Below are 24,912 nucleotides of genomic sequence, written 5' to 3'. Positions count from 1 at the left end.
GATGAGAAGTGAACCCAGAAAATAAATCATTGCAGCCAACAGTTCTCTTAAATTGCCTAGGGCGTGTCCTGCCCGGACACAGCAGCCAATAACATTGGAGATGGGCGTGTTATGCCGAGAAATGTAGAGGGAATCATGGAATTCGATTAATGGAGCGCTTTTTTTTTTTTACAGAAATCTTTATTACTGTATAGCACAAAACAAGCACAGGACAGTATACTATGTCAATCAAATAATCATTTGAAACTCGAAGTATACTTGTGTACAACGTAGAGAAAAACAACAACAATGACAGAGGTTTCATATACATTTCAATAAATGGAAGGTTTTAAAAGCATTTGTAGCTTTCCCAGCATTGTTATTAGATTAATTTAAAATTTTTAAATAGGAAATGGTGTCGATGTGAAAGTGTGACAAAGCAGGCTTTTGGTTGGCGTATTGATCAATCGAGTTTGCCAACCGGAAGTGTGTGTGACGTCATGATAAAAGTGCTATTTTGTCAAATTGATGGGTAGTATAAGTTAAATAAGTTTTCAAATGTAAGGAGGAAAAGTAAAAAGTCGTCATTAAAATAAATAGTCAAGTGAAATACCAATGGGGGAAAAAACTATTTTATTACTAAAACCAAATTGTACTTCTTTTTTCCCAGTGGGATCCCAACACTGGTGCAGTGATAAAATGTGAAGGAATGACGAAGCATTACATCATTTAACACGTCCTTGGGTCACATTCTCGCGTTTTGAGGTCCCAAGTACGTTTTGTTAGCGATAAATCAGTGACGCATTTCCTGCCGCAAGCAAGTCACAGAGCTTGGCGTTTCTGCCATTTTGTATTCCTCAGCAAGTCCGTCCGAGTTGTTGTCGTGGACGAACAAATCGTGTCTTGACACCCCTGACGGTGCTCTTCATTCGATTTGTAAATGAACCGCGATAGCGTAAAGATAAGTGTGCGTTCCAATATACATCGAATTTAGTTCACCGACGGATAATTGGCAGGCGTTTTTTTCTTCACTTCGAGGTTTAGTAACAGTACAGAGCTAAGGGAGTTAGCCTAGCATCTGTTCTAGCTTTCGAGCTAGCGAAAATTAAGCCGTCCTAGTTAGCTTTGATCCGAGGCGAAATGGCGGCCAACGCGGCACAAGCAGCCCCGAAAAATAATTGGTATGTAACACTTCTCCAGAAAATAACACTCATGGGTGTATTTATACAAAGCTGAACTGTGTTCGCGGACATTTATAGACGTGTCGAGATTTGAACTAACGTTTAGGGTGGTGCCGTCACCAACTCGACGAGTACTTTTTTCAAGACACGGAAGTTGAAAAAAATGTTCATCTATTTTGTCACTAAAATAGTTGGATTTTCTTTTCTGCACGGGGTCTCCACGTTATTATTATTTTTTTTTTTAAGAAAAATAATTGAGACTCGTCAAAGTGGTATTTCTTGTCACTGCTTACCAACGTTTTTAATCCCATTGAAAATGTGCACGTTCATGGGTTTCTAACTTAAATATTTCCTTTTCGGTTAATCGGAAAGACATTGCTCAATTCCTTGTCCAACCCATGTAATAGGTACAGTATAATTTCCTTTGACTTAGCTCTTTCTGGTAATGCTAAAGATAGCGACTAAAGAAACGAACCATGAACGACCTGAAGCGAAACATGAAGTCAGCAAACATGGCAAAAAATGACTGCAGCCTTGATGTGCTTCACAAAACTAATGATACCCATGTAGATATGTCTCTAATGAGGCAAATTGCCCAGAAATGTCTTTTGAGCTGGATTTGTTAAACTGTGAGGAGACCATTTTTTGTTTTCTGTTCTACATGTTACTCTCCCATATCATTAAATGCACACTACTCCTGACTTTCATTGAAATGGTAGGTCTTACGGTGTTGGTGCTGCAGAGAACCATGTTCAAGAAAACCCAGAATGGGAGAAAGCAAGACAAGCACTTGCTTCCATTAGTAAGACTCAGAGCAATGCCAAGGCTACACTTGTCAACCATGCTGCAGCAGAGGTAAGCCAGCTCTGCCGTGCCTTTATTTTGCAGTGACATTTGTAACGTAGCACATTTTATTAGTCCTCATAATTGAACATAAGGTAAATCCGACTTCTCAGTTTCAGGCAGGAGTCAATGACGCCGCCATGCAACACCAGCAGTATTATCAATGGTACCAGCAAAATCAGCCTCAGTATCCAGGGTACACATACCCATATAGCTACTACTACCCCATGAATCTGGTACGTATAGACCTAAATTGCAATAAAAACAAAGCTTTCCCTTCAGCGCAGAGCATAACATACTAAACCTATTTTGCAGTATGGAGTTGGATACACACAAAACCAGTATGCTGTTCCTCCAAGCCCTTACCACCCTGCACCACCAACCACAAATGGACAGGTATGTACAAGAATCATATCTTATTTGTTTGGTCGATTCTCTAGACTTTATATCGATCTGGATCGAATCAGCCGATATTTTGCATTTTATGCATAATCTGTCATTGGCTGTAATGTCATGATTTGCAGATCAGTCAAGGGCGTCATTTATGCATCTCCGAAATAAGGCATTACAGCAAACCCATTTTCGTTCACCCCGCAGCCGTTCCGTGATGCAGTTATGTATGTGAGAGCCCAAAAGCAAATCAAATTTTCAGCTTTGCCTCGTATAGCGTGACCAAAAATATTTATTTTAAAAAGTGTTATTTAATTTTAGACCCTCTTTAAGACCGCCAAAGTTGAATTCCATTGTAATCACATCAAAATAGCTTTCACTAGTAGCTTCCCGCCATACACACTCAACCAATCAGTCTAGCATTCATCTATCCATTTCATTCTGGTGAACAAGAATTATGAAAAAACAGGCCGTAACAGAAGTTTTTTTCCCCCCATTTCTATTCTTGTGTTTACCGAACCGAACATAGGCCATATTTGTTCACACGATACGTCAGGTGTTAATAAACTTGTCCTTGAATAGCGTTGTTGTCAAAAGGTTTGAGGGAAAAACTTGAATTCATAGAATCCAATCCATAAAAAAATATATCTATGAGAGAGTAACTTCACTTTTGACGGTATTACTGACTGTTTTATTGTTCAGTTGTGTTTCTGTGAGAGCAAAAAAAAAAAAAGACTGGTGATAAAAAGTGCACAGGAAGTGTTACGCAACAGTGTTTTGTCATAGCTGGCACGGTTTTGTGCCTAAAATAATCTTGTTTCTTTCCCTAGCCTCCCCCAGTGCCCGGAATTGAAGACCAGAGCCCCAACTACACCTCTCAGCCTCAACCGCCCTCCGCTCCTCAGCCACCCCAAAGCCCAACCTCAGACAAACCTGCTGCTCCCCCACCCCCACCCTTACCTCCTCCCCCCAATTCCCAATACCCCCCTCCTCCCCCACATACTGCCTACAATTCCAACAATTCCGTGGCATATCCACACGGGGACCCCAACCAGATGCAGGTTTACAACTCTTGCCCGGCAAGGCCCAGCTACGGTGTGGGCTTTCAGGCCCAGAACAACTATCAGCCCCCACAGGGTCCATCCCAGCAGCAAGCGGGGCCATACGGAGCGGGCATGGGCAGAGGAGAGGGTAATAAAGCCAAACCCCAAAACCCAGGACAGCAACTCTGGCATCGCATGAAACGTAAGTGTTGTAATAAAAGTGATCTGTGTTATGACCAAAAATTGTAGATTGATTTCAGTACGTTAATCAGACAAACCTGCTTACGTTTGAACCCAAAAAAGACAACCTCTGCTTAAAAAAAAAAAATCGGATATCGTGAGCCTGTGACTGGTCAGCTGCGATAACAGGGGAACATTACTTAGTGCTCTTCACGTTTGTCTTCACAGAGTCACCTGGCACTGCCCCAATGAAGTTCAATATTCCAAAGAGGCCTTATCAGGTGACTGCTTCAAACCAGGCATTCTCACCCAACGAGCAGCCAGCTACACTCACTCCAGCCCCTTCCTCTCCCGTGAATGTCAGCGCGACACCTCAGACACGGTAACAAGCGGACCAGCTGCTCAGAAGCGTCGTTAGGCTTGGTGGGATGACAGCCTGACCTGTTAACTTGCGTCCGCAGACCCCAGGACTGGCCGCCAGCCATGAAGGAGTACGTGCAGCGCTGTTTCACAGCCTGTGAGACAGAGGATGACAAAGATCGCACAGAGAAGGTGTTGAAGGAGGTTCTACAGGACCGCCTGAAGGATGGATCCGCTTACACCATCGACTGGGACCGTGAGCCCCTGCCAGAGTAAGCCATAAAACAGATTTTTTTATTCTATTTTTTTTTTTTTTTTTTTTTTTTTTTTTTTTTTACGGCAGATGACGTAAGTGTCGAATTGAGTGTTTTGTCTTGTTCTTTTTCATTTGTAGTTTGAAGGGTAAGCAGTCTCGTTGGCATGCGGTCCCGAGGAGCGTGGACACTTCAGCGAGTCGAGGCGGAAGCACAGCTGCTGCGTCGCGTGGCAGGGGTGGAGGTCACAGATTGGGTCACTATAGGAATATCTTTTCTCAGCGTAGTCCATCTTCCAGCTCATCACACTCTTCCTCGCGCTCCCCCTCCCCGAACCACGGCAGAAACCGTGACCGCAGCAACCAAAGACACCGGCGGAGGTAGACAGCTTGAACGCATCCTGTTTCACTTGCCCCACCTTTATTAAGCCAAGACTCATGCTGACAGGCGGATCCGCATAATTGCAATTATTCTGGCTGCCGCTGTATGCTGCTAGAATAGATGGATGACTAAAGATTACATGAGTTGAAGTAAATAAGTGACATTGGCTAATTTCCCGAGGTCCACTTGATGATCTCTCGTGGTGCACAGTGGTTGGGAATCACTGGAGTCGTCTACCTAAGTTATTTATTTATTTATTTATTTTTGAGTGGGGGGTCACTGCCATTCTATTCTTGTTTTCTACCAGTGATTCTGGCTCTCAGTCAGACAACAGCCTTTCCAGCGATCTCCGACCTCAGCTGACGAGACGAAATCAGAAAGGTGGTCGCGGGCGTGGCAACGACAGGGATCGAGGACATAGCGGAGAGAGGGGACGAGGAAGAGGTGGAAAAGCTAGGGGCAGGAGGTAATACCGAAACAATGTTTGGTTGTGACTTAACGTCTCTCAAAACATTTTGAATAGCCTCCCATTCCGTTTGTCTAGAAACATGGACGACTCCAATGCACCCGGTGGTAAGAAGAGAAAGGGTGGCAACGCTGGTTTGGACTTCCGTGATCCTGACAGGGAAGCCAAAAAGCAGAGCCGAGCGGCACGCTTCCAGAAGCAGCTTCGCTCGGAGCCCCTGGTGTTGTCTGTCAACCATCTGGACATGCCTGATGGGACACAGGAGGGCCTCAGCTGGGAAGACTGTCCCATTGTTGGCACATGTCAGGACATCACAAAGTGTTACCTGAGGCTCACCTGTGCCCCAGACCCCGCCACTGTTCGGCCTATTCATGTGAGTCGTCATCTTCTTTGAGATACGCTAAAAGCAACCTCATTGTTTGACGTGGGTGATTGTTTCAGGTGAAAATCGGTGACATCAGAGTCCAAAATGATGAATTTTAAAAATAGGTCAACCCCTTCCACATGTTTTAACCTTTCGGCTTGTTCCCCTTCATCTTGACAAGAAATGAGACATCACGTAAGAGCTGTGGCCTGCTTGCTGCCAGCTGTCTGTCAATCCCAGTTGGAAGTTTACTGTGACACACAAAACAAGAGAATGCAATACATTGGAAACTATACACCAGAAATGTTCAAACCATATCACTTCATGTAACAAGTCTGCTAGCTTAATGCTAACATAGTATAACCATTAGTTTGGCTCACAGAAAACACATGTCACTGCAGTGCATTGAAAAAGGGGATAAAACAAGAATCAGCGGCATTTATTCTCTGCTCTGTGGGAACGGCAACTGTTTTCTGGGGTCAGTGAGAGTAAGTCGAAAAACTTCTCTGCCTCATAGAACTCTCGGTGGAAGGGAAAAAAAATGTAAAAAACTGAAAGGTTCCTGTGTCTGAAAGTGCATACGTAGTATTAAAAATCTGCGCTCTAAACCGCAGAATAACGGCAAAACACAGTCGTAGGTAATAGTTGGTGTCGGAGAACAAGAAATGATGACCTGTGAACTTTTTCTTTCTTTGCCATGCAGGTGTTAAAAAAATCTTTACAGGCGGTGAAAGCAGACTGGAAAACCAAACAGGACTACCCTTACGCTTGTGAACAGATGAAGTCTATACGACAGGACCTCACGGTAAGTGTGAGGCACATTCACCACGCTTTTTGTTTCTCATTTATAATTTACAAGTAAAAGTTGAACATGATCTCAACCCAGGTCCAAGGAGTTCGCACCGAATTCACCGTGGAAGTCTACGAGTGTCACGCACGCATTGCCCTGGAAAAGGTGAGACCGCTGACTTGGCAGAATGGAAGCTTTTGTTTTTAGCGGCTGTCAAATCGAAACTTGAGAGGCTGGCGTTTTGTTGCCCAGGGTGACCATGAGGAATTCAACCAGTGCCAGACGCAGCTGAAGGCCCTCTACAAGGACAACCCCTCAGAGAACGTCGGAGAGTTTACCGCTTATCGCTTGTTGTACTACATCTTCACCAAAAACTCTGGAGGTGTGCTCAGAACACCGTCGCACTCCTTTCCTTTCGATTGCCTCTTTTAACCCCGTGTCATCCCAACCGCAGATCTCATCACTGAGCTGGTGTATTTGACGCCGGCACTGAAAGCGGATGTGTGTGTCGCTCACGCGCTGGCTCTCCGCGCCGCCTGGGCTCTCGGAAACTACCGCCGTTTCTTCAAGTTGTATCAGGAGGCTCCCCGCATGGCCGCATACCTCATCGACAAGTTTGTCGAAAGGGAAAGAAAGGTTGCGCTTCAGGCCATTGTCAAAACGTAAGACGTTACGACCGTGAAGCATATCCAGTGAACTCCCACTCAATCGTCGCTCAAACATTCCAGACTGAGCTGCAGCAGGTGAAATTCCACTTGGTTTTATTTTTGGGTTCCCCTCCCTCGCCCTAATCAACAGGAGAATCTGGTGTCGTTTCTGACAAAAACACGACGTGAGCAGCGCTGACTCACTGCATGGCTCTAATTAAACGTGGCGTTCATCATTCACTCCATGACTTAATCCTTAAAACAGGCATCTGTTTGCAGTATCTTGTCTTGCTAGTTTAATTGTAGGCAGGCAACTTGGAAGAGGCGGCTCGTTTACAAAATTCTGCACGCAGCCCATCAGTTGCTCAAAAAAGAAGAGCGCTCCTAACCAGTGACAACCACTTTTCGCGGGTAGCGGAACACTGGCTTGTGAAAACCTCAGCGAACTCGGCCAATGTCATTCCGGTGGTTCCAAACTCGATGTACACAGCCCCTTCTCCGTGCTAAGCAGGGAGCGTCCTTGACGTGGCGATATCGAAATATCCACCACGGCAGTGTCTGTGTTCAAGATCTGTGATATGGATGAACTGCGACACAGTGGGGGCTCACTGGATTGGTCAACATGAAAGCGAAACCTGCCTTTCTGACCATTTCCCTCCTCTTCCACAGGTTTCGGCCTGACTTGCCGGTGGAGTATGTGCAGTCCACGCTAGGCTTCCCTACTTTAGAATCCTGTATGGAGTTTCTTACTGGGTTGGGTGTCACGTTTACCCCCTCAGACCCTCTAAGAATAGACTGCAAAAGTAGCACCACCACACTGGCGGCCTCCTGAGGGGGCAGCCTTAGTGCATTTAAAGGGGGCGGGCACGTAGTCGTGGGCCCGCACAGATCCAGAGTATTGACGAACGCAGCGCACTTTTTTAAATACCTCAGCCAGTTCCGTGAGGAAGACCAGCACCCGTATAGGATCGATTAGAACATAGTGACTCGAAGTCCCATGTCAGATGAAAGTTCCGAATCCAGAAGTCATTTAGCGGCTTTAGACAGATGGCGCTACAGGTTCTCTTGTACACACACGCACACAAAGCTCCTCTCACGACAGTCAGCGAGGCAGAAAGCGCCTGCCTTCACTCTAGCTTCTCCCCAGCTGCTTCCATTCACTCAACACTTTAGAGGCCAGAGTCACACAGCCACTTGAGGGAGGGCACTCGCGCGATGCTTCCTGTTCCGTTAGCCCTGTCAGATGTCAACGCTAACAGTGTCCTGTTATGTTTTCTTCCTTCCTCAAGTCAACAGCTCCAAGACCTCAAGTCTCAAGAAGAAAGGACTCAGCTGGTCCGAGTCATGTTTGAAGACCACACAAGCATGTTCAGCTCGATATAGACTGGCCCAAAAAAAAAAAAAAAAAAAGAGGAAGCAAAGATCCCCAGCGAGGTTATGAAGAAGTGGAAGCTGTGGTTTGTATTATCCGCGTATCCTTGCGACCAGCCGATCCTGAAGGTCTGTGGCTTCTGGTGCGGTTCCTCGTCTACAGTTGCCTGAAGAGGAGAGTTTGGGACTCAAGTTCACGTCACGGGTCAAGTGACATCAAATCAGGAAGCAATGACTCTTGAGACGGAAGCGTGTTCTTCGTTGAGGTCGTCTAAAGTTCACACCTCCAACCCTGAAGGCGAGCTCCATCTGCGCCGAAAGAAGTTTGTGGTCAACCTCGGGTGAAGCTCCTTCCGCCGGCCGGCTCTTCCATCGCCGGTGCTCGTCCGCCTCACCTCAGGTGGTCTTGGCGGAATTCGGCAGGAGGACGAGTGATGACATCCATCGTCCGGTTTGTATGCGGTGTCTGTGGCTCTCGTTTGCAACTAAGGCTGGTAAGAGAAGGACTCTCCGGAACGAGACGGATGGCGGCAAAACATCACAAGGCTCACTCCCTTCCCCGTTAGATCTTCTCCGGGTTTTGGACAGCAGTATTTGGCCTTTAAATTGATTCCAGGAAAGAAGAACGCGGCTACAATGATGGTCGCAAAGGCTTGAAAATGAATTGTCTCATTGCCATCTATCTAAATTTCACATCCACTGCTGTCGGAATATCTGAACTTTTAATGCCGGTCAGTAGCTATTGATGGGGGGGGGGGGGAATCCCTGAAATTAGTCATTCCTATTTAGTCAGATTGACCTTTACCTTTTGACAGGAGCTCAAATATGCATAAAGAAAAGTACGTCATTGGTGGGAATCAGTATTTCTGTTTCTTTGAAAATGTTCATGTTGAGCTGTTGAGAGGCATTTTAAGAAACCGAGTTCTAAAGTTTTTTTGTTTTTGTTTTCCATGGAATGTAAAATTGTATGATAATTGCTGTGGTTCATTCTGCAGTGGCTTTGTACAGTAGGTGTATCCACACATGGTAAGTGTGTTTAGATTTCTATTGCAGAGCGTACCGAGCGGTGTGTGTATATGCTTTTGGTCTCAGTTCAAAGCGAAGTGACGCCAGCTGCCAAAGATTGAATGTAGGGGTGCGGAACCTGCGGCGCCAATTGCGGCCTACCAGAACATTTCACCTCGCTCTCCTGTAGTTCTAATGACAAAAGAAAACCAGTTGTAGAAAAACAAAAAAAAAAAAGCCCCCGAAGATATGAATACCACCAAGGTTCCCTGCCCCTGATCTAAAACATGTTTGTTTGCTTTTTAAACTCATCTACAAGACTTCCTTGATGTGATTTTTGACCTTGTAATTTGCGTCATGACGATTGATCTCAACATGTCTCCTTTCTTCCCCTTTTGTTCGACCTATTCTCCTCACCCCTGACCCTCCCCCAACCCCCCCTCCCCTCCCTATCCTTCCCCGGGGAGTCGCACCCCTGCTCACTCCCACCAAGCCGCTCACACGGCTCGCTGCATTGCAGGAGGGAACATGAGGATGATGACGAGGACGCCGAGTGGGCGAACCTCCTCCGGAAAGCAAGCAAGCGGGAAGGGGTCACTTGTGAGCAAATTCCAGTCTCACGCCAGTTGAAATCCAAGATAGATATGGTTGTGAGCCTCATGTGCAACGAATGTGCCGCTAACTCGTCCAATGTATATTTTGTTCTCCCCCCCCTACCCCCTCGTCACGTAACTTCTATTTTAACATGTTCGCCAATGGTATCAAGTTGATTTCTGTTCGTCCGGTTGAGTTTTTAAAATGAGACGAGCTGTTTTCTGTTCAGTAGTCCCGTCCGCGTAGTAAACCGATTCATCCGCTGTTTATATGTTTACCAAAGTGGTCAAAGTCGCAACCAGGTCTTCACACATTCACACGAGGAATGTTTATGTTCCCTGACGCCTAAAAGTCCTGTTTTCCGTATTTTTGCTCCCATGTGCTCTTGATTACTCATCAGTCTTGTCACTTCCCGCCTTGATAGCTGCCCCTCAAAGTTCTTCCCAACACCGTATGAACATCTCATCTTCTCCCTGTCACCTCTTTTCTCTCTCATCTTTTTTTTCCTCCCCCACTTAAGTTGTTTCTCCTCGCCCATGCATGCCCTGTGTCTCTCTTCCTGCTCTCATTCATGTCATTCATTTTATGTTGAGTATGTTGCACTCGCACATAGTCACGGTAGTAAGTATGGACATTGCAGCTCACTAACATCTGTAGCAGGTTATTTTGGGTTATTTGCAATGCCTGTCCGTTTTGGGTTTTTTTCTTTTTTTTGTCCCTCCCCTCAAACCAAGTTTTGATAGCACCAGCATCTGTATGAATATTGTGTACATACCCTCTTTTGAAGAATCTAATAATAAAAACAACAAGAAGCATTCACGTGTGCTGTGTTGTGTAATATAAAACAAAAAGACTTTGATTATGCCATCAGAGGTTTCTTGTAAAATGTCGCGGGAATGACCTGTGATACTTTTTAAGCCGATGGAGTTGAATGGATTTTTGGGGGAGCCATAAAAAGCGCCTTTGAAAAATGTAAAGCAAGGAAAAAATAGGTTCTCAAAAAAGACATGCTATTAGCAAGAATGAAAGCAAGAGTTTAAGATGTTCAAGGGTTTGTAAAACCAAGGATAGAAATCTGGACCCGAATGCCTTTCGTTGTGAGTGTTCGTTTTGTGGCAATGGGGCTTGTGACAACAAATCGAATTTCAACTTTGAAATGGCTGGCAATTCCATCAATCCATTCCTCGCCCCTAAAAAGGCACATTTTGTCATGTGTTTTTAAAGAAATATCATGTACTTTATGAGAAAAAGCCCCCACTACTTTGATATGTATCGGTGAACATCTAAAACCCAACGATTTCGGCTCCTGTTGTGTGCGTCTCGGCCACCAGGCAGCAGTATAAATGCCGTCACGACAAGTTTCACTCCTCTGCTGTAAATGACTCGGTAATCTGCAACAATGTCCGTTTTTCTTGTGAGTATCGTAATTTAGAATGTTTGTTGACAAACTGCTCTGTTTGTGTTTAAATTCCACTTCGTTTAACACCGCCGCTTACTGTCGATTTTACTCGTTAGCCCCCTGCGTGTTGTTTCACTTTGCGTTGGCATTAAACTATTTAAAATCGTCCGAACGTTTCTCGTATATGGGAAAAAGTCCCCAGTTGGACTACTCGTATCTCAAGGCATCGCCCCAACAAGGAAACGACACTACCAGTCAAAAGTTTCAACAGATTTTCTCATTCTGTAGCACTAGAAACTGCAAACCTTTGACTGCAAGTGCTTGTTGAATTGTATTGTTCGTTCTTTAGAAAATCCAGAAGGTCCGGTAAAGCGAAGTGCAAGCATTAAGAAAGCTGAAAAGCAAAAGTTATTTAAAAGTTGCAGAACAAGCTCAGAAATGTAGTAAGCATGCAAATCGAGAGAATAGAGATGCCTGCTGCTTTTCAGAGCAGTTAACGAATAGCAAAACCTAAAATAGAAATACAAAACAGCTAAGCAGGGGACAGTGCACGAAAAGCAGAATGAAACATGCAAAAGAAATAAGACAGATATAAGGTCAAGCAAAACGGATGAAAAATACAGAAAGAAATGAAACAAGAGCTTTGAAGGGGAGGAAAAATAGTCGTTCAACCATAACTAGCTCTCTATATTTTCTACATAGGAAAGAAAAAGCTACGATAGACAAAAAGCAATCTACGTTGGAAATTAAAAAAAAAAAAAAAAGAAATTCAAAAAGCTTTTGAGTGGGAAATAAAAATGAGTAATACAAAAAAAACAAGCCAGATGAAAAGCATTTTATTTAGAGGTAAACATCACACACACAGCGAGACCAGGAAGGCATAGCCAAAAGAAAAGAGGTAGTTTGTTAGTAAGAAATACAAATGAAACCCCAATCAAATCCAGTCAGCTCTGCAACGGGCCAAAAAGTATCTCATAGTGAAACTGATGTCACACTTTTATCCCATGCAAACGCTCAGACACACACACACACACACACACACACACACACACACACACACACACACACACACACACACACACACACTTAAATAAAGATTTGGCACAACATCCAAACAACGTATGAAAATGTTGTACAATTTGACCTCTGACAAAAGATCCCGATATCACCCACGGTGGTGTTAAGCATCAGACGTCCTCCTTTAAAGTTCACTTGTGAACTACATAAATAACGCAAAGCAGGTGCTGAGCGTGGAGAACAGCACGGTACACAATATTTACAACTTCAGTCCATCCGGTCACTTCCTGTGTGCAGCGTCCCCGTCACAGTGGGCTGTATCAGTAAGGAGTGAAGCGGTTGTATCCTCCTCGGTACAAACTGGCCTGCGAATGAAATGAAATGAAAAAAGAAACAACAACGGGGGAGAAAAAAAAGTGCCCGATTTTTGCCGATCTCAAAAGAGCTAATATTGACCGATTATTCAGGCATCAATGCAAATTTCATTAGCTCGTCTATGGTGTTTCACACTGTGCATTAGCATTAAGCTAGCAGAATTTTGTAAGTTTATTGCCCAATTTTTGCGAGCAACGCAATACATAGTTTAAGCGCCCAAGCATGCGTAAACTCACCACGGTGCCAACGCCATATGTGGTAGTTGGTCCTACCGAGTGGTGATAGGGGTCCGCAGCTGTGGCGTACACGCGGCCATATCTGGTGACATCATGGCAAGATATAAAGATTCAGTTATCATCATGGGAGTTCCAGGTGACGGTAGTTTCAACGACACGTTTCCCTACCCGTCGCTATATGTCGCTGCGGCAGCCGCCGATGCCGTCTGGGCCACCCTGTAGGCAGCAGGATATCCTCCCTGCATGGGAATACGTCATGTTACCGCTGACCACAAGTTCCGACAAGTTGAATGGACGCTGACCAAGTAGGTGCGGTGACTTACATAGACTTCTGCTCCATAGAGACCATCCTGATACACCACCCTGATTGCGACAGGTGAAAACATTTTGAAACCATTGCAGCAGGTCCCCAGTACCGTTCAGATCAGTTTTAAATGCAGCCCAGTTCACTTTGGTCCAGCTCAGTGCAGTCCATTCAACTTCACTTCAGTCTAGCTCAGTTCAGTTCAATTCAGTTGAGTTTGATCGAGTCAATTTTAGTCCCACCCAGTCTACTTTAGTCCCACTTAGTCAAATACAGTCAAGGCATTCCAGCCCGTCCATCCATCCATTCTCTGTACCACTTATCCACAGTCCAGTTAAATTTAGTTCCACTTTCTACAGTCCAGTCCACTTTACTCCTGCTCATTTTGGTTAAAAGTACTTTTGTCCCATTCAGTCCAACCTAGTTCAGCCAAGTTTGTTCCACCTCAGCTCAGTTGAGTTGGTTTAACTTAGTCGCACTCAGTCCAGTTTAGTCCAGCTCAGTTCGGTTCACTTTAGTGTACTTTTCCGCAGCTTAGTCAAATTCACCCTAGTTCGGTCCAGTCTCATCCAGTCCAATATTCCACCCACTTCACTTCAGTCGAGCTCAGTTTAGTAAAGTGTCGAGGGCAACCAGTGCCACAGCAAACCGGTATGTCATAAACATGTTGGGCTTTACCCGGGATAGGCGGGCACAGCAGCAGGTGTTGCGGCGGAGCGAATGGTGTTGTAGACAGTCCGGCCTCGACCCCTCAGCGCAGAGCCCCGGTAGGCCAGTGCGGGCGCCGCCACCGGGTACGGGAAACCGGCCACTGAATCACAAAAGCAGACGAATGGATTAGAAACCAGTCAGTCATGGCGTTATGTTGCATTTACTCACCTGTATAGAGTTCTGGTGCGTACATGGCCCCCATGACAGGGTTGAGCTTCCACGCAGAAGCTACACGGTCAAGACCAAATCAGTCACAGTCAAGAAATAAGAGCAATCATTGATGAAGGTGTGTCTTACTTGAAAGGTCACTATTCACAAGCGGCGTCTGTGGCTTTTTGGTTACTACCCTTGCGGTGGCATTATTAACCTGAAAAGACAAAAGAATGTCACCAACGGCATGAAAAAAAAAAATCTGTGATTGTGTTCCCACCATAACCAAATGTACTATTCTTGAAAGAACATGTCGAGTGACTCATCGCTATGGAAACCAATGTGTCTGTGTGTGTGTGTGTCTCACCTCGATCTTCCTCCCTTCCACGATTGTCCCGTTCAGTTTCTCCCGCGCTCGGTCGGCCTCAGCTGCGCTCTCGAAGGTGACGAAGCCGAATCCCTGCGTGAGTGTATGCCGTACGGGTGAGTTCTGTCGAAATCTCCTATTCACATTTGGATGACGAGCAAACTGTGCGATGCTTACCTTTGACCCCCTTTCGTTGAAGATAATCTCTACATCCAGGATCTTTCCGAATTGCTAGAAAAGAGATTTTATTTTATTTTTTTGCATATTATCACACTTGCAACTGAAGTCAAGCGTTTGTGATAACTGGTCATGAGTCTTTCGCTCTCTTCTTTAACTCACTGATATTGAAGGGTTTTTGAGCATGGGTCATATCCCAAAATCTCCGTTGGACTTCAGTCTGCATTTTTACTGGGCACTCAAATACATTGTATGTTTCAGGCATTTAGTGGTGGACTTGCTGGAATGTTCCGAGTTTCTGGTATTCAATGTTACTCAAAACAAGCTGTACAGGTCCTGAAGGAGCACAGCAGCCCCGGACCATCACTTTGCCACCAAATGTGTTATGTTTACGCGATCTGTATAGGCCTGCACACACTCCAAAAAGTTCAAGCTTTGTTTTGTCAGTCTGCAGAACATTTCTCCAAAAGTCTTCGGGATCACCAAGATCTTTTATTTTCTTTTTGTCGGTCGTGATTTTTGTCTTAAAGCTTCCGAAACATTTATGTGTGATGAAAGAAAAATTCAAACTCAGGAAGGGAGTGAATATGTTTTCACCCAACAATATACGTAGATAGAAGTCCATACCCCAAACATCTGCCGAAGGTCTGGATCCCGGAAGCGGAAAGGGATGTTTGACACGTGGAGGCGTTTGGGCTGGGCTTTACCGGACCCCTCGTCGTCACTTCCGCTCCCACCGCCACCACTAGATGCCACCGATGCGCTCAGAGCTTGGGAGTCCGAGGTCACGGGTGCCAAAGCATCCTCCTAATGCCGATGGATGACCGGTCAGAGTAGAATAAAGGGAAACGGGTGGAAAAAGAGAGAGGTGGTGAGAGGAAGCGCAAGGATGGATGACATTGGTGGACATCTGATCACTTCGTGGTTGTGTCCAAAGCATCGCATAACATTAGACAAGACATTGCCACCAGGTCAGGTGATCCAAACCAAAGAGCATTCCGCAACCAGTGATCCCTCTCAGGCACATGTGAGGAGGTGTGAAAGTAAATAAATACATAAATAAAAATTAAAAGGGGAAGGGGGGGGCGCGAATCCAAAACATGCCTGTCGGAAAGTACAACTGTATTGCTAATAAACTGCAAATTAGCCTGTTTATGAATGAGCTATCCCATCGTCAAACAATTTAACATTTGAACATTTAGCGCGATCCATCTGGTATAAGTGGTGTGAATTTGGCAGCAGTTGCACAATATTTGTTAGACACATTTCTTTTTCATGGGTGACCAAAAAGACCATAAAACCTGTGTCTTTTCAAATTTTGGGGGTGGCTCCTACTATGAGACTTTTGGGTTTTGCGGCGAGTCAATCAACTTTGCCACCATGCTCCCCCCACATCCATCTGTCTGGTATATAAAATTTGCCAACAATCAGACAAAATTTTGAGAATGACTCCATCTATGAAGCAGCCCCAAAAATGACTAAATAATCCCAAAATAGGTGCTTGAAACCCAAATGGCATCGTTTTCTTGAGTAAGATGAGATTTGACACTTCTATAATGAGTTTAAAAAAAAGACAATCCATCCCTGGGGGCTGAATTTTCAGACTTTTGATCAAACTCTGACACGTTGGAGCTGACTTCTTTTTAGGCTGTTGTGTTTTCTTTTCAAACTTTGCAAGCCGTGCCACAGACGAGAACACCAATCTGTCCATCCGTCCAGCGTACGTGGCGACTTGTTCTCAGTCAAAACCAACCAGAGGGCCCCAATATCGATTGCTCCCTCACCCCAAGCAGCTAGAAGAACAAAGTGAAGCAAATGCTGAGGAAATCCGTCTGCTTTAAAAAGTGTCCCATGCACACGGATACCGGAAGTCATGAGCCAAAAGAACGGAAAAGAAACATTCAGTGTCTCACAATGCAGCACGATGCTCGTTGTGCGCTCACACGGAGTGTGTGCAATCACGCGTCGGGGAAACCAGCGTGTTAAATCTTTTCCATGAAGACAAAGTGAATGCTTTCAAACCGGCGCAGGGCGGGGCGGATGGGGGGGGGGTGCAAATCAATACATGGGAAAATAAATAAATAAAGGTATAAGAGGGTGTTATTAGCTTTCCGGTGAGGCCTGAATGTAGCGCAGAAAGCTTGAAAGAACAACAACAAAAGAAAGAGACGTTAAAAAAAAAAAAAAAAGAGCACAACTAAACGTTCCAAACGCGTCAGTCTGCGGTCAAGGTGCTGCTCTTCTGCCAAGGGTTAAAGGGAAAGTGTCATCATTAATATGCTTGGGGGTGGGGAGGAGAGAGAGGATGGGGAGGACACACACACACACACACGCACGCACGCACGCACACACACACACACACACACACACACACACACACACACACACACACACACACACACGCACACACACAAAGGGGTGACGCAAAGGTGGGGGGGAGCAGAGGGTTGAGCTGGTTTGGTGGTGTCATGTCACGATGCAAAATAGCGTTCTGGACCTGTGTTGTGATATTTCAGAGTGGGAGAGAGGGTGGGGGGGGTGTCATCTGGTCTGCCTCCCCCTTTCGCCCCCTCCCCCCTTTTTCCGTGGCGGCGCCTCAACTTTCTCCCAGCATGGAGCCTTGTGTGTCTGGTGGTTGGGGGGGGGGGGGGATGCTGTATCGTCATCAAATACAGTATACGAAGGTCGCACAAAAGTCCATTGAGCAGCAGAAGACAGAGAAGGATGTGTCATCATTGAGCCAAGAGAGAGACGAATATGCTACGTGCCTCCTTTGAGCCAACAGGAGCTGCATTCCTCAACACGTATGACATTTCAGGGCTCCAATTTGGAAAAGGGGAATCCAACACCCCTTGAGGTCGGGCGGTGCATTCAAAACGTCTCGGAAGTCGCGAAAATCATATCCGAGTCGAAATTTTGCAGCTGCAAAACATGGCAGCTGCTCGTCGATAGAGCAATTTTGTTGGTGATCAGGACAAGCAAGGGTATCATGTGGACGTAGTGGTTAGCGCGGGGGTCTCACAGTAACAAGGTTCTGGGTTTGAATCTCGGCAATGGCCTTCCTGTCAAGGTTATTATCAGGCTTTTATTTTGTTTCACACTTTTTTTTCCCTTTTGATTGGTAGTTTTTTTTGTATTTTTATTTTGTAAATGCATCGTTTTATTTTTATCTTGCGATCTTTTTTTCATCACAAAGGATTTTTGTCAATTCTTTCCGAGCTCACGTTTTTAGAGTACAATTTTGTCTGGAATCTTCCAGAAACCCTGACAAATCATTGTCCAAAATACGGTAGCACTTTTGCTACATTGGGCTTTGGAGGTTCAAAAGATTCAATAGGCCTTCGCATGATATTGTGATCATGTGACCTTCATTCCTTACACTTCCTACCGTGTTGCCAGACGCCAGAGGCTCGGCGCCCTCCAGCTGAGGGCCCTGGTAGACCCTCAGCTGAGCGTGCTCGGGGTATTCGGAGCTGGGGTGTGCCGAGCTAAAATCCAGAGGCGGCAGCCTGCCCGCGGGTGTCGCTGGACCTTGACCCGGGGCCGGGTAGGAGGGGGGTGCAGCAAACACTTGAGGCAGGGTGGGGTCGGGGCCACCCGGGCCCGCCTCCTGCGTGGGCCCCCCCTAGAAAGAAAGAAGTGGGGGATTATTAGAAGGGACAGACACAGACATGGATGGATGGATGGATGGATAGCTAGATGGATACCAGAGCTAGCTTGCAAGCCGGCTAGCCAGAGAAAAGGACAGATGAACTGGTGGCGCGAGCTGGATAGCTATCTAGCTAGCTAGATGGAGTGCAAATCAATACGATTCCACACATGTAAACTTTGAATTCAATAAAATATGTCACCTTTGACTTTCCGCAAATTTTTTTTTCAAGAAATGCAAAGCCATACAGATCCACAAATATAAACAGTACAAGAAAACAAGAAAGAAAAATGTACAGGAATGCTCTCATTTTTTTTTTCCAAGAAGGCAAATCAATCCAGCTCTACAGATGATGAACCTCGTTTGTGACTCACTTCAATTTATATTCAGATGAATTTAGATGCAAATGCTCAGTAGCAATTTTGATGAGGCAAATCTAATTTTGAAATTGACATTTTCTCAATCTTTTGGAGCGTTTCATTGCTTCAGCTCTTTTATGGTCAACTGAAGACGACTCCTGACTACAAAGTGGCGACATTTTGTCCATTTTTCCTGTACTGTACAAACATTCTAGATTTTATCAGATGAGTCCAAAATTATTTCGTCAATGCAGGGACAAAAACACCGTTACAATCTCATGTGAGCAAAATACAAAGTTAAAAAAAAACTTGCGGTGGGTTCATTTTTAGACAACAGTTACACAATGAAAGCATTGCCTTACCCCTTCAGCAGACCCCGGGATCTCGGAGTCGCTCAACATCAACTGCCGCATGTTTTCATGGCGGCCCACCACCCGCCCACTGCGCCATCAAGGGCTAACCCTCCACCAATCGCGTCAAATGGTCACCCCAACGACAAGGGGAGGAGAAGGGGGCCGAGGAGGGGTGCCGCACCACCTGTGCTCATCTGGGACTGTCAATCACTGCATCATACACTCTTGTTTCGATTCATATACACGCCTGTGCTTCAACGCGTAGACACGTTGTCACCCCCCCCCCCCCCGCCTCGTCTCTCGATAGTCATGTGTCTTGTCTGTCTTGTTCTCCTCTCATAGCACCTCAGCTGTCAGCTTGGGGTTCACAGGTCGACAGCTCGCAGGCCAGGTGTCTGCCGGGGCAGCTGTCGCCTGATTTCCACGCAGCCGACCCTGACCGTGCATGTGGCAAGTGACTTGCTCTAAAAACGAACATACATCCATCCCTCCATTTTCCGATCTGCTTATCCTCACAAGGGCCGCGGGGCGTGCTGGAGCCTATGCCAGCCGTCTTGGGGCAGTAGGCAGGGGACACCCTGAAACGGATGCCAGCCAATCTCAGGGCACACATGGTGGTGCTCACTCCACATCGGAGTGAGCACCATCACACCGCACCATCACACCGCACGCATTCTGTCAATCTTATTTTGAGACCCTTGGTTCGACTATCGACACGCAGGCCTTCGCGATCACCCTCTATTTTAAGACGAGCTGATGGCAGAAAACCAGATAGGTGACAGAATCTCCTCCTGTGATTATCTGCTCGGGAGGGCCAGCCTAAAAATACAGCTGACAAGGTGGAGCCAGGCCAGATGCATTGTGGCACTGATGGCATGTCAGGAACACACACACACACACACACACACACACACACACACACACACACACACACACACACACACACACACACACACACACACAAAGCTTTTTCCCATCAAAGGCCATCTCAGTTTTTAGGTACATATTCAATGTCTAAAAAAATGTGTTGAAGTCGCTTTGAAGAGTATTGTGAACAAGCCTTCCGAATTTGAATGGTTAAAAAAAAAATAACCAAGCATATAAAATAAGGCTTCAAAATGGGGGGAAAAGTCACGCGGTTCTCTCCGCTTTCAGAGACTGTGGCCGTGTCAGGTGAATGTGCTGAAACCAAGCCCCACGGCTGCAACTTGGAAAAATTGATGCTACTTCGTCGATAAACATTCTTAACACATAACTACGTGCGAGAGTTGCAAGATATAACCACTCAAAGTCGCCAGTGACTCTCAGACTGTAAATCCCACACAGGGTTTTTTCCGTGCCGTGACAACGAGGCGCTCTAACATGTCCATCCCAGCGCGAAAACCCAGTCCACACGCTCAAATGCAACAATAAAGATCAAAGCCCCTGTCCACATGCTGGGTGTCCTTTCAGAATTGAGCAAAAATTAAAATTCCCTCCCTTTTTGCACCTTCTCTTCATAACTTGCGCTCACAGCCAATAACGAGGTGCTCTAAAGCAACCACAGCAGGGCTAACTCCCGGTCCATCTGCTAGCCATCACGTTAGCCATCACACATCTCTCTCCCTCTCTTCCGACTTCTTTCCATGACATGCGTGCACTGTTGGCTGGAACAACGAGACGCTCTAAAGTGGCAACCCCATCTCCACGTTGGTTTGTGACCGCTGACAAAAATACATAAATAAATAAATAAAAATCCCCCGTTCTTCTGCCTTCTCGCCGTGAAGTGCGCACACTCACGGCTGACCACAAAATACTCCAAAGCAGCCTGCATGCATAGGTAGCTATCGAACAGCACATACGGTCACAATTGCGCTGGTTAACCATTGATGTGAACAAATGCCACTCAAGTTCGCGCTTAACCAGCAGAGCGACACTAAAGTGTGTCACTTGGCAGCGTTTTAGCCACACAAAAAAATTCAGGAAGCGCAAATCGTGAAAAGACTTTCCCTCAATCTCTCCACAACTGAGTACTACAAAGTTCTCAGCCTTTGCATGCTTTCGCAACCATCGTGTGGAAAAAAAAATATTTAGAAGCAAATCGCTGAATTTTTCAAATGTTGACACTTCCTCTGAGGTTTTATTTGTTTTCAGAATAGCCCCACTTTGCTGACTGGTGTAGGTTCCCAACTGTTGCTTTATTTGCTAGCATCACAGAGACCAATGGCCTCAAGATTAGGTACGGTACAGTATGTTGTCACTCTACTTCAGGCTAAAGGTGCCGTCTTCAGAAGCAAGTTTTCCTCGAGAAATAATTCAAAATATATTAGGATAACTTTGAACAACCAATATTTTAAAAAGAGATATTTTAAGCATTTTGGCGGGCATTGGAAGCAACAATGACCATGACGATGATTAGTGAGTTGAGCCTATTTTTTTTCATAGTTCCTCCTTCTCTACCTTTGACATTAAAAATAAATAAATAAATAAATAAATAAACAAACAATCTTTGTTCACACCTGACTGATTTGTTCACTTTTCAACAAAACAAACCAGAAGCAACGCACGCACGAGAGTTTACCTGGACTATGCTGGGGTAGCAGGTGGTAGTCTGCGGATAGACAGGCAGTCCATAAGGCTGGAGGATGACAGTGGGTGAGGACAGCATAGCCTCAAAAAGCCTCACACGAGGAGAGTGAGGACAAGTGGAGGACAAGGGGTGATAAAAAAAATAAATAAAGTTGTTCTCTGGAGAGCAGACGGCGAGTCCGGCTGGAAAAGAAAGAAGAAATCCAAATGGAGGGAAAGATCCAAGAGGATTTTGCTGAGGGAAGGCTAAAAGTTTGCGAACCCAAAGTGTGAAGGTGAGTCAACACCAACACACAAAACAAGCAGCGTCCTGTCCGGTCAAGACAGGAGCAGTGAAATGAGCTTTCTGTGTGTCCATGAGGCGATTATGCGGCCTGACAGACAGAAACACATGCTTCGGGCTCCCATTTCAGAGTATTATAAATAGGCCCCCCATGTCCTTGCTTCGGAGTTTACCACCTTACCACCCTCACTCGCTTTGACACACATTGTGGCAAGCAAGGTTTCTGACATGTTTTTGTCAAATGTACATCCTACAAGTATCCAGTCGTGGAGACTGTCACACTACAGGTTGTTGGACCCCTTGTGACCTAATAATAAGGACCCAGCCTCACCTTGTCTGTGTGAATAGTGAGTGGGAAAAACATACCATACGGAAAACCACTTCTGCTTTTGTACTTTCTTTTCTGTTGCTTCTAGCAGAAGCCTGAAGGTTTTGTGCCACTACTAATACGACAGTTCGTGTTATTTTGGTGATGAGTTGTGCTGTGGTTGCACGAAAATATTGAATATGCAGGTATATAATATAGCCATACTACACAGTATTGCTACTTAGAGCACAATTCTTATTATCTTCCTGCATTAAATAAATAAATCAACAATATCAAATGCAGTACTGTACTGCACATTTGTTGCAGCGTTTGCCAGTGGTATTGTTTTCCGGCAACAGAGGGCGACAAGCCGAAAATCCTCATTTCCGTTTATTTGTCGAAAAGCATGATGGGATGTGTAGTTTTAAAAGCAGTATAAAATGCTCCAGGCCGCCATTGACTTCCTCTTTACTACGCGAGCCTGACCGAAGCAGGTAACTGAGAGTTCCCTTTGGCTTTTCGCAAGTTCAAGTCGTCTAATAAAATTTTTCTAGGGCGTTTAATGGCAAATGTCATTTTGAAGAATTTCCCCACTTGACTTTTTGAGTCATTACTAAACTTGAACATGGTGTTGTGTCCTTTATTGAAATGCTAATGCTAACAAGTCTCGTGGAGAGCAACGTGGTGTGGCATATGTGCGGCCTACGCGCATTAGTTCTAAATTGAACGTGTAATATTCGCTTTTTTTCCCACGAGTGTCTTTGAATCTTAAATTTATGTCAAATAGTAGCTGAACGCAGTCGCAGTGTACAATGTTAATTTTGTGAGACATTATTTAGGCTACATTCATTTTAGTGAATTACATTTTTGCCTCTGATCACATACGCTGTCCTCGGCATGGATTCAGACTCGGCATGGATGGTCATCTAAATACCTGCTATGTGGCATGCGTTGATGAGCCAATTGTCTATTGTGATTCAGGTCCTTGTAAGCAGCCATGCCCGTTGCCAGGAGTTGGGTCTGCCGCAAGACATATGTCACCCCCCGCCGTCCCTTCGAGAAGTCCCGTCTCGACCAGGAGTTAAAACTTATTGGTATGTAAAGGCTGATTGCAAAACAGTGGTACCTTGACTTAAGAGGGCCACAACTTGCGAGTCGTTTGAGTTAATACCTGCCTTTGTGTTGTAAGCCAAGGTTTGAGCTTCAGTTGTATTGGGGTGGGCTGTAATAGTATTGATTGTTGGAAAATGGATTAGAAATGAGTAAATTAAAGTAGGCTTGAGGTTTAAAAAAAACAAACTCCAATGGCAAGGTATCTGTACTATCAATGTGGACCCGTTGGCTCATATGACAATCTTGGACCCATGATCTCTCTTTTAGGCGAGTATGGCTTGAGGAACAAGCGTGAAGTGTGGAGGGTCAAGTTCACCCTGGCTAAGATTCGTAAAGCTGCCAGAGAGCTGCTCACTTTGGATGAGAAAGAACCAAAGCGTCTGTTTGAAGGTATTCATCCAATTTGTGTTAAAAGCCACTAGATGCTTGAGCCAGTGATTTAAATTCTCAAATTTGTCTGAATTTCCAGTGTGGTCGCGAATTCCTCGTAAATGAGGCCTAGTGTGCCCTGAAAGATTTAATTGTTTTTTTGCAGGGTGGAACTAAATGCTTTTGTCACATGTAGGTAATGCCTTGCTCAGGCGTCTGGTGCGTATCGGTGTGTTGGATGAGGCCAAGATGAAGCTGGATTATATCCTGGGTCTGAAGGTTGAGGACTTCTTGGAGAGGAGGCTTCAGACTCAGGTTTTCAAGCTCGGACTGGCCAAGAGCATCCACCACGCCCGCGTGCTTATCCGCCAGAGGCACATCCGGTACGTTGATCAGACCGAATCGACACATTGGAGAGAGGGTGACAAGTCTTATGAGATGCCCGATGCCTCCTCTTCCATCAGAGGACTGCTGGCTTTTAACACCCTCTGCTGAGATGGGTTAAATATCATCAAGGTCAATTCGGCATCAAAGCTGTATACCTTGTCAGTAAAGCATTGCCCAGAGCCAATCCTGCCAACTGACGCCGGGGGCTGTTTAGGTAAGGTACGGGTTGCACCTCGGGCAATGGTAGCGGTTGCTACTGGCAACACTCCAGGCTGATGATTAAGATTTTAAATGAGCAGATTTTCTGTGGTGTCAAGAATTCCTCGTCAATGAAGCCTGTGTGAAACTACACTACTCGCACAAAGTTAATTGAAATTTCAGGATTCACTGAGACTTTGATTGATACTTTTAAATGCACATGTCCACATGATGGCTCTCCAAACTTTCAAAATGCATGTGTCCATCTTTTCGTATTCTAGGTGTATCCTGATATTTCACCCGAATCCCAAACTTGAGTAGTGTAGCTTGCCCATGTTCACAAAAATGCCTCAAACGTCATATTCTAAAGTTTCCCCCGCAATATCTCCGCAGTGTGCGCAAGCAGGTGGTGAACATCCCCTCCTTCGTGGTGCGCCTGGACAGCCAGAAGCACATCGACTTCTCCCTCAGGTCTCCGTACGGCGGCGGACGTCCAGGCCGCGTCAAGAGAAAGAACTCCAAGAAGGGCCAGGGAGGAGCTGGCGGAGCTGATGATGAGGAGGAGGATTAAGAAGGGGGTCAAATCAGGAAGTGCGCTATGATACTTTCTGTTCTGTCATGCTTTCAATAAATGTTTGGTTTGACCAAACTGAGTTGTCTTGTTCTTGGGGTTTTTTTTTTCTTGTTACATTTTCGATTCATAGCAGGCTTGTGAACTTCTTACAAACCAGGATGGTTTTGC

At 45.4% G+C, this 24,912-nt stretch overlaps 3 protein-coding genes across 4 annotated transcripts; 2 read left to right on the top strand and 1 right to left on the bottom strand.

Moving 5' to 3' along the window:
• The first annotated feature begins 809 nt into the window (after positions 1 to 809).
• Positions 810 to 10,663, top strand: leng8 (leukocyte receptor cluster (LRC) member 8). The gene is made up of 15 exons (XM_019869038.1): positions 810 to 1,160; positions 1,880 to 2,015; positions 2,117 to 2,239; positions 2,319 to 2,399; positions 3,224 to 3,638; positions 3,845 to 3,998; positions 4,078 to 4,248; positions 4,371 to 4,610; positions 4,919 to 5,077; positions 5,156 to 5,450; positions 6,145 to 6,246; positions 6,328 to 6,396; positions 6,484 to 6,613; positions 6,686 to 6,893; positions 7,548 to 10,663. Exons 1-15 carry the CDS (start codon positions 1,120 to 1,122, stop codon positions 7,708 to 7,710), a joined length of 2,487 nt encoding a protein of 828 aa, XP_019724597.1. The 5' UTR covers positions 810 to 1,119; the 3' UTR covers positions 7,711 to 10,663.
• A 1,656-nt stretch (positions 10,664 to 12,319) lies between these two features.
• On the bottom strand, positions 12,320 to 21,880 carry rbfox1l (RNA binding fox-1 homolog 1, like). 2 transcript variants are annotated; one of them, XM_019869043.1, is made up of 12 exons: positions 21,506 to 21,880; positions 17,973 to 18,209; positions 15,212 to 15,391; positions 14,585 to 14,638; positions 14,408 to 14,500; positions 14,188 to 14,257; positions 14,059 to 14,118; positions 13,858 to 13,990; positions 13,199 to 13,238; positions 13,044 to 13,114; positions 12,876 to 12,957; positions 12,320 to 12,629 (listed from the first exon to the last, which is right to left on the bottom strand). In XM_019869043.1, the coding sequence occupies exons 1-12, from the start codon at positions 21,590 to 21,592 to the stop codon at positions 12,585 to 12,587; spliced, it is 1,152 nt and encodes a 383-aa protein (XP_019724602.1). In that variant the 5' UTR covers positions 21,593 to 21,880; the 3' UTR covers positions 12,320 to 12,584. The 2 variants fall into 2 exon arrangements, with proteins under 2 accessions (XP_019724602.1, XP_019724603.1); XM_019869044.1 differs by lacking the exon at positions 21,506 to 21,880 and adding an exon at positions 18,955 to 19,234.
• Positions 21,881 to 22,520: 640 nt separating this feature from the next.
• On the top strand, positions 22,521 to 24,818 carry rps9 (ribosomal protein S9). The gene is made up of 5 exons (XM_019869045.1): positions 22,521 to 22,597; positions 23,085 to 23,197; positions 23,484 to 23,606; positions 23,782 to 23,968; positions 24,564 to 24,818. The coding sequence occupies exons 2-5, from the start codon at positions 23,101 to 23,103 to the stop codon at positions 24,739 to 24,741; spliced, it is 585 nt and encodes a 194-aa protein (XP_019724604.1). The 5' UTR covers positions 22,521 to 22,597; positions 23,085 to 23,100; the 3' UTR covers positions 24,742 to 24,818.
• Positions 24,819 to 24,912: the final 94 nt, after the last annotated feature.

Source organism: Hippocampus comes, unplaced genomic scaffold (genome assembly GCF_001891065.2).
Source record: "Hippocampus comes isolate QL1 unplaced genomic scaffold, H_comes_QL1_v1.1 scaffold67, whole genome shotgun sequence".
In the NCBI taxonomy this organism is placed as follows: Eukaryota; Metazoa; Chordata; class Actinopteri; order Syngnathiformes; family Syngnathidae; genus Hippocampus; species Hippocampus comes.
The sequence above is the reverse complement of the archived record's forward strand: the minus strand, read 5'-3'. Positions and strand labels throughout refer to the sequence as shown.